We start from the raw sequence: 10,061 nt of genomic DNA, 5'->3' as shown, positions 1-10,061 counted from the left end.
TAATATAATATATATACACCAAATATCACTATATAATTCTCCCAACTCTTTCAGCAGATATGTATATAATAAAATATGTATAAAAATTTAAAGTTTCTATATATATTTATTTATTTGTGTAAAATATAATCTTTTATATACATTTATATAAAACAATCATTTCATTACATAATTGAAATTAAAATATTTTTAATAAAAAAATAAATTTATTTTTTTATATTATAAATGGATAGAAAATAATTATTAAATTAAATTTAAATTGACTTTTTTAAAAGTTACTAATAAAAAATTTAAAATTTTTCAATAAATTTTCTATATAATACTACATAATCACCCAGGAGATTTGAACTGATGACCTATCACAAAGAGTACCTTAACAATACATCCATTCACCATCAATCCAAACCCCATGAACTCATACATAAATATATTAATTTTAAATAAATTTTACATTTAAATATTATATTTTTTAAATATATCAAAAAAATATATTTTATAATTATAAAATATATAATATTTATGTTTAATGCTATACTAAATAATAAATTCTTTAATTTTTCTAACAACATAAAATATGTAAAATTTAATCGATGGAAATCCTTATCAACAAAAAAAAATCATTTTATCAACATTGTCATGAAGTTGACGAAACTAGTTCTATATAAAAAGATTAAATTTCGATTTATTCTAAATAACCTACCTCATTTAAATTGTCTTCTTCTCTACTCTACTAACCATTTAATATGTTAGGCATATTTAGAAGTCCATAAGCATTCATAGGTCCATTGGTTCAACCCAAAATTAACATGTGATGTGAATGATAGATTTGAACTATTCATAGGGCCATTGGGTCCAGCCATAATTGACATGCGATGGGATATATTTGAACTGTGGCAAAAGAAAAAAATAATAAACTATTACGTAAAGCATCCAGCATTCCTCAAATAATAATCAAATCATATTTCAAGAGATTACAAGATGTTGAAGGTTAAGTATAAATATATTAGTTTTATTAAATTATCATTTACAGTAGTTTAATTATTATTTTAAATTTATTTATTTATAATAAAAAATTGATATAAATAGGAAAATAGTTTTAAAATTCATAAAAGCAACCGTGCATTGCAAATGGCCTATAATCATATAAATATTTTACATGTTTTTTTAATAATTTGTTTTTTTCCTCGGCATTCATTGCTTTTAGAATTTATGTTTAGAGCCACTGTGGCTCATCATAGGATAGATCTATCTCGATGATGAGCTAGGATAGATCTATTTCGATGATGAGCTATGGTAGATGGGTAGAAACATGGATTCTAAAAACAATGAATGCAATAATTGCAGACAAAAATTCTATAGACATACAAATTGTGGAAGCCAAAAAAATAAAATTTCATTATTTCAGATTAGATATTTCTGTGATTTGTGATTTAAATCAAATTTTTTTTTTGAGAAATCACATAAATTTTTTAAAATTGATGCTTTTTAGAAACTCTATTCACTAATGATAAACCTCGATAAAAATTAAAAACACATCCACCCTAAAATTTCTATATGGTTTCTCCAGAATTTTTTTTTCCTAAAATATCATGCTATATAAGATTCAAGTACTTTACCATATAGCATAATTTCTATTTAAAGAGTTTATTTAAGTAAGAATTTTAAAGCTATATTCTACTCAATTAAACTATTACTAGTTATTCATGACACTGTTAATTCCCAAATTGTAAAAAAATTCGCAATTTTGAAATGCGATCTCTGTAGTTTTCATACGCTTCTAACTGATTTTCAAAGATTCACGATAATTAATAAATTCGAAAATGCGATCTATGTTGTTTTCATGACGCTTCTAAATAGCAAATGTCAAAATTGCATGATACCTCAAATTTCAGAAACGACAACTCCATACAGAGTTCCAGTTGGTTGAGACTTATATCCAATGCACAAAATTTGTAAGACTTTTTTCCCATTGGACAGAGCACTGTCTATGCAAATAACAGCCGTAAAGTAAACGACGCTGTCTTCCTCACATGATGTGTGCTTTACTTAATGCAAACCCTAAGGTCGTCTCTAAATTTTCATCACAAGATCATGGAAACATGTTTTCTCAAAACCCTAGCGTGCCAGAGTGAGTTTCGCATAGTTCATAGGTACGATGGCATGCAATTATTATATAGAGAATCTAAAATATAATAATATGCGGCGTGAAACGATCTGATATATTGAAACTTTCCAAGTGGCATGGAACAAATCAAGAATAAGCACACCCATTTAAACCCATTTAATGTTCAGCGACATGAAACTCTGTTGAACAGCTGTCGCTTCACTTCCTTTTAAATAAATTGTTGTCTCCGAGCAATGGAATCGAAGCTTACGTCCTCTTAAAAATATCAAAAGGTTTATTTTGTTATAGTTCCAGTTCTCAGCTATGTGTTTACGACCTTAGCACAGTCGTAAGTATAGTGTCTATTATGATGTCTGATATCTTTCAATTTCGAAATGATTCCATGGAACATCTGTTTGGGAAGGACAGTAAGTTTTCCAGACACTCCGAACCTGAAGCCGATTTCGGAGTGAATACTGTAAATGAAAAACCAGATCTTCCGGGCCAAACCAATTATCTTGATACTGTTCTATACAGGGATGCCTTCGGGAACGAACGATTCCGCAGAAGTCCCTCGCTTCGAGCGCCATCAGATATTGAGAATGATGATAGTGATGAAGAACCGGGGAAAGCCGTCGCAGAGAATTGCCCCTCTGCAAATTCGGACGAGAAAAGGATCATAAGCTCTCAGCCAAATAAAGAAGTTCAAGATGAAGTCGACCAATTGACGGGTGAATTCAGGAACTGTATCATGAAAAACATATACAGTGACAGTGGGGTTTTACGTGATGGAAGCACTCGTCTGGAGAATGGTGTAAAATTGACAATAACGATGACCGTAGCGAACCGCAGCTCAGTCGCAGTGCATAACAGATCAGTCTCTTCGAGCAGTTCCAGCCACCACTCTTTGGACAAGGGCAGCAAATCTTTTGCTTCGGAGCGCTCGAATTCCCTTTTCGAATGGGGAAGAGGTGATAAATCAATGGACCATGAAATTTCCCAAAATGATTTCGGACAGTCAAAGTTAGCGCTTCCTCCTCGCCTCCAGGAAGCTTCTTACAGAAATCCTCTCCGTCTCAACCGTAACCTGAGCTCCACCACCCGCAGGGATTCAATTGACATGGTATCAGTAAACTCTTTCGATCAACTTTTCAGTCCCAGAGAACAACCGCGAAAAAAAGTGCCGTCGGCACTTGCTAAAATGGTGAGAGGAGAAAGCAGAATATATTGTTTATTGAAAAATATTAATTACCATGTAGTAAGTTAATTAATTAGATTTAGTTAGAAAACATAGATACATATTTCTGGAATATCCAGAAATCTGATCCTTAATCTGATCTTCAATTAAATTAAGTGGGTAAATTTATTTAGATAATAGATTTTTGGAATATTTAAGGATTTGATCATCAATTATTATTATTATCTAATTTTAAGGTTATAGAGAAGCCATTTAGGGACACCGATTTCACTGCAAGTCTACCAGGTCATACATACTCTATCTCTCTAGTTTGAACATGTGACTTCTTAAAAGGGAATCTGATAATTACTAAAAAGATTAATTTTAAGAATATTTAGGAATCTGATAATTAGGAGAGACAAATTGTTTGACATTTCAAAATATTTAGAATGAAATTGTCTTTTGGATTAATCACATCATTAAGATTTAATGTGATTAGATGAGCCATATTAGAGTGTTGCAAACTTATACCAAATTTAAATAATGTAATTAATTGGAAAAACAACATAATTAATGGTTTGACTTCTATTTTCTAGAAAATGTCATATTTTTTCTTCTTATTATTATTATTTAAAATCATTTAACAGAAAACATCATATTTAATCCATTTTCTAGAGTAATTTGACTGTTAAATCTATAAAAATATATACTCTACCCTTTCACCCCTCTGAAGGCATATATACTCTGCAGGCTAACCTCTGAAGGCATACTCTACCGGCTAATTTGGTGAGAAAGAAACACACAAAATTATTGTTGTTAAGATTTTTACCCTTTTATTTTTCCAAATCAAATTCTGAAATACGTCACTGTTGCCCCTGGATTTTAGGTCAAGGGATGGAAGAACAGTCTACATACATTGCGCCAGAAGGTCCATGCCCTATGCGCTTCTGCAAATATTCTTGTTTTCTCTCTATTGTCTATCCCAATAACTAACATTTTTTCCGTGTATTCCCTCAGTTCGCATGCTGGCGTCCAATTGTTCGTCAACGTTCGTCTATTCCTTCAAACCCAGATTGCAGGTACAGCGTAATGGTCTGATCAAAACCTTACTGCGACGGAATCTGACGGCCAAAACCATTATAAACCTGTCATCGATGTTAAGGAAATTACTGAAAACGTTCTGTACTGTTATGCAGACCGTAAAAATGACAGGGCAGCACCGGTTCCAAATTCGATGTTTGAGTTAGTATAGTATTTCTATTTATATAAAAGATGTTAAGTAAATTGCAGAAAACTTCTATACTGTTTTGCAGACCGTGAACATGACAAGGTAGCGCTGGTCCGAAATTCGAAGCCTGAATTACTATAGTCTTTTCTTCTCCTGAGAAGATGTTAAGGAAATTGTAGAAAATTGTGTAGACCGACAAAATGACGGGTCAGCCTTGGTTGCAAATTCCTGTCTGAGCTATATATATACATATATATTCACACTTTTCGATCTTCCGAGAGCGGAAATCATATATAAATCTTTGTGTATTAAAAGTGTTTTTTATTCCAAATCATATGTCTTTATATTTTGTATAAAAGGGTTTTGTATTTTTTTTCATACTCTTGGATTTTTTAAGATTCAGATCAAACATATAGATCAAGGTGACATGTCTTTACTGCACCCTAGTGTGCCAGCTTGAGTTTGGCATAGGTCATAACTACACGACTTCTTTTGTCCTTGGTAAAAAACAATCGATCTAATTGACCTAATTTTGAAGTCTTTGTTTAGGTTTGTCGATTGCACAGAACATGTGCAACATAAAGAGGATCAAAGTCGGTGAAGGGCAGTTGCAGCCAACATCGTGTGCTTCGGCCAGATATTTAGGTTGAAGATGGTGGATTTGTCCCTCCGTGTAGTGGTTCCCTTGTATTCGGACTCTCACGAGAACTAGAGTGGTAGGAGAATGGATTTGTTCGAACACGAGAACTAGAATGGTAGGAGACTGGATTTACTGGATTTGTTCGAATGGTATGACAGTAGGTTTTTTTTGAGGACTTTTTCATTTACTACTTTACATGTTTTCATTATTCACTTAGTAATGGGGAGGAATATAGAGTTTACATGTTTTCATTATTCACTTAGTAATGGGGAGGAATATAGAGAGTAGTATAAGAAGGTCACTTATTTTGTGAGACTTCATTCTACTGCCATGGCCACTTAAATTCTACTGCCATGGCCACTTAAACTAATCGAGAAAAACATAAAAATTAAAATAATTAAAATAATTTTATTTGTTAATTAAAATACAATTTAATAAAAATTTTACTCTGATCCTAACTTGGTTGTACTTAGGTTATCTTGCAGCTTACTATGGGAGAATTTCGAGGTTTCTGGTTGTAGTTAGGTTATCTTGCAGCTTAGTACGGGAGATTGCAATGCAGTCTCGAAGTTTTCCCTTCAAAAGTAGTGTACCTCATACTTAATTTTGTTTTATGATTTTTTATAATTTCAACTTTTATTTTAAATATGAGTTAAGGACGATTTTATTTAAAATTTATTAAATATTTTGGAAATAACAAATTTGTTGTTAATGGTGATTAATATTTATTATAGTTGAAATAATTTATTAAATTTTGATTAGATAAGAGAGTATTTAGAGTTTTTAGCATTTTATTTCTATGTTAAAAAATCATAAAGAAAAATATTACTAAATCACCATAATTTTTCTTATGCAAAATGTAGAGAAAGTTGGTAGTGTGACAAATATTTCCAAAAGTGGTAATCTATCATCCATAGTCTTTTGGGAATTGGCCAATGTTTTCTTTGAAACTCATGAGAATTTCTTCTTATTTTAACCATGCTTATTTTGTTCTTTTAAACTAGTCAAAGAAACCATAAATTTTGATCTAATAATGTTTTTAATATTTAAATCTTTAATTTTCCAAATCATGTCGTTTATCTCCCAATGGTTGAGCCAAGATTGAGAATATTTATGTGAATGCCATTTGAGCCAAAAGTGATAAATTTAGATTGAGTTAGAAGCGATTTTAGAAAGCCTCATGTCTTCCATGTTGCTTAAGTGCTTTTGATACATAAGATCCCTACTCACAACCATGCTTTAAATGGGGAAATGGCTAGATTTAACCAGAGATATAGGATATGGTGTATTTTCTTTAATCTTGTGACTATATGTTATAAACAAATTTGGGATCTGTTCTAAGAAACATTTTGGAGATATTGCAACCAAAAAACATACATCCATATAAAATAACAAGAGTATCAGAGAAGATTATTTTATTTCATATTTCATAATCCATTAGATATAATTTCTTTCAATGTCATAATATACTTTCTACTTCTATTTATCTTTCTCTCAATATTATAATTATGGTTGAACTTTATAATTATGGTTAAACTTGTGATGAAATATCAATTCACCCCAATCTTTGAAAATCTAATTTAAATAAATATAAAAACTAAATTAATAACTGAATTTCATTTTAAATATGAAAGAAATGTGAAGTAAAAATAAAATATTTTATAATTTAAAAAAAATATTATCACTTCTATGTTTAGTTGATGGTTATTTTAATTCTAATTTTAGAAATTAGTTTTCTAGTTTTAGAAATTAGTTTGTTTATTTTATAAGTTTAAGGATAGTAATTTTAGAGAAAAATTCTTCGGCGAAAATCACATGGAATACCATTTGTCGACACGTTTCGAACCAACTAGTGTGGTTCATCCTCAGGACAAGTTGAAGAAACAGATCTAGCTCATCATGTTAAATACTCTGAGTGGAGCCTCCAACAGCCACCTTGCCTAACAGCTAGTTTGACTCGAGAATCAGGGTCAAAATTATTATAATAATTTAATTAGTATAAAATAAATAAATTATTATTGAGGGTATTCGATTTCAGAAATAATTATTAAAAATTATAAATTAATAATTTAAAGGGAAATTAGTTAAATAAATGACCTTATAATAAATGAATAAGTTAAATGCCTAAATAAAATATATAAAGTAATATATAAAAATAATTTTATTTAAAAGTATTATTAAAAATTGTATGTTAATTAATAAATAAAAATTAATTAAGTTGTAATTTTGTTAAATTCGTTAGGACTGACGATTATTTTCTATAATTATTATATTTCATAGTAAATATTTTTTTAATTGAAAATAAATAGATTAAAATAGTCATTTTGATTTTATAAAATTTTGATTTTCTGTTACCGTCAAATTCTTTAATCATGTTAATAAATGTTTATTTTCGTGATCTCAACATTCCTTATTAAGAACTGTGTTCATGGTTGACAAAGCGTGAACTTTTTGAAAAATCTAGCGATGGAATTATGTTAGGATATATAATATGTATTAACAGAAGAGGTCTTGTTTTCATTTCCTATATTATTTTATTGTATTAATAGAAGAGGTTATTTAACTGTGTTATTGAATGTTTTATAGAATCTATGTTGTGTAATGGGAGGAAGAGGGACTCTGAATTATTTATGAATTAAAAATATATTAATAAAATTAAATTGATTATATATAATTATATATAAATAATTTATAGTTTAATTTAATTAATTATTATTAATGTTAATAAAATAGTTCAAAAAATTATATATATATATATATATATAATTTAAATTTTTTTAAATAATCCATGTTATATTATAAATATTATAATTTTTTTATATAAGTAAAAAATTTAAATAAAATAAAAATATTAATTTTACTAATTTTTATTTGAATAATTTTTTAGTGTAAAATAATTGATTTTCATTTATGGGTCGTATTGATGTGTAGAGTATCATCATTAGTTACAATAGATCTAATAAAATTATATTGAAAATATGAAATTCTATACTATTATAATTTTCATAGATTTTTAGATCTTTAGATTTTACTGTTAATAGTGCACACATATGAATAAAAATTATGCAGAAAATAGAGAATGGAAAAATAAAATTTCATGCACACATTTGACATAGATATTCTTTGGGAAACCCTTTTGGGGCAAAACCCAACTAGAATGTGAGGTCATTATGATCTCTTTCTTTGAATAAGAATATGGTTGCAAGTACAAAGAAGTATGGCATGTGTCCCGTGGGTTAGTATAGTCCACAAATCATCTCTGTATGCTCTATCTCCTATCCCTCTTGGCTATTTTTTCTCAACTTTGGAAAAAATGCACTTGAAAGAATGGAATCGCTTTCCCTCCTAGTAGCTTGGTTATAACATTTCCAGATAGTCTACTAGTGGTTAGGCGAAAGTACCTCAACTCTTAACCAAAGTTACAATATAGACTCTGCTAGAGTCTTCCACATCAATCGCATGACTAGCTCCTTTTCCATGAATAATCAGAGTTGACGTTCCATCCTCTTGAACTATTGTGGTGAAAACAATAAGGTCAACTTCTGAGTGGCATAATTTTTACTATGGATGTGACCTGCGAAAAAAGTAGAATACCATAAATACAAAAAAATATGGCCCGAAACACATAAATATCACATGAAATGAGACAAACTAGAAATATATTTTATTATTCATAAGAATAATACAATGTTCACTTGTCTCTTCGAGGGGGAAAGCTCCAACAGAGCAGAGCTCGATTACAATTAGACTTGATGATTCTTCCCTTATTATCTAAGACTATTTATAACTTAATGACATCCAAAACCCTAACTACTAGTGGTCCCCTGCATAAGAGCGGTTAACCACTTTATTTATAAAGTATGGTCCATTTATAACTAATTGTGGTACATTTTCTATAATGCTAGTCAACCACTTACGATTATTATTAATGCGGATAACCTCATACGAGATTTATTGACTCAAATAACTAACTATGACTCTAACTATGCCCCTTGGGCTTATTACATGAATAACGAGTTAGGGTTGGATACTAACATGCCCTCCCCCATCAAAAGCATCCTTGTCCTCAAGGTAGAAGTTGTGGAAACTGTTGAAGAATAGTGGTTGGTTCCGATGTCAAACCTTCTAGAGAGGTGTCTTTCCACTTGATGATGAATTCCTTGATCGTGCGGCCATGGAGATGTATTTTTTGAGTATCAAGGACCTATTCTGGTGAGAACCAAAGTGAGTCTTCCTCATCCAATTTCAGAAGACTTGTTTGAATGCTATAATTATTCCCCGAAACTTTATTGATGCACAATACATGGAAGACCATGTGGATTTTTGAAGAAATTGACAAAGCGAGGTTGTAAGTGACTACTCCTATATGTTGAAGTACACAATAAGGTCCATAGAATTTTGGTGCTAGTTTATGTTCGCCCTTTTCTTTGAGAGAGGTATGCTCATATATTTGGAGTCACAAGAACACTAGGTCACCTACTTGAAATGACCACTTGGAACAATGTTGGTCAGCCTGTTACATCATTTTGTTTTGATCTTGCTGCAAATTATCTTTGAGATGAGTGATCATGGTGGCACAATTCTATAGGATTTGATTAGCTAAGAGTACTTTGGAACATCCGAGATATAAGAAGCTAGTGAAGGTGAGAGTTGGCCATACACTCCCTCATATGGTGTCATCTTGGTGGCTTCATGATAGTTAGTATTATACCACCATTCAACTAAAGACAACCATTGTACCCATTGATGTTGCTTATCTGAAGTGAAGCACTGCAAACAGGTCTCCAAACAATTGTTGACTTCTTCTGTTTTACCATCCTTTTGTGGATGATAAGTTGTACTTAGTTGGAGTCGTGTGCACTGGAGCTTGAAAAGTTTCTACCAAAATTTGCTGCTGAAGGTGGGGTTTCGA

At 30.5% G+C, this 10,061-nt stretch overlaps 1 protein-coding gene across 1 annotated transcript; it reads left to right on the top strand.

The window, feature by feature from the left end:
• The first annotated feature begins 2,326 nt into the window (after positions 1–2,326).
• LOC149207769 (uncharacterized) lies at positions 2,327–4,765 on the top strand. Its single transcript, XM_089393949.1, has 3 exons — positions 2,327–3,308; positions 4,168–4,209; positions 4,299–4,765. Exons 1-3 carry the CDS (start codon positions 2,472–2,474, stop codon positions 4,377–4,379), a joined length of 960 nt encoding a protein of 319 aa, XP_089250075.1. The 5' UTR covers positions 2,327–2,471; the 3' UTR covers positions 4,380–4,765.
• Positions 4,766–10,061: the final 5,296 nt, after the last annotated feature.

The sequence above is a fragment of the Pinus tabuliformis genome, chromosome 1_2, assembly GCF_031772625.1.
Source record: "Pinus tabuliformis cultivar Carrire ecotype Pingquan chromosome 1_2, CPIR1, whole genome shotgun sequence".
NCBI classification, from domain to species: Eukaryota; Viridiplantae; Streptophyta; class Pinopsida; order Pinales; family Pinaceae; genus Pinus; species Pinus tabuliformis.
Note: the sequence above shows the minus strand (reverse complement) of the source record. Positions and strands in the feature narration are given on the sequence as shown.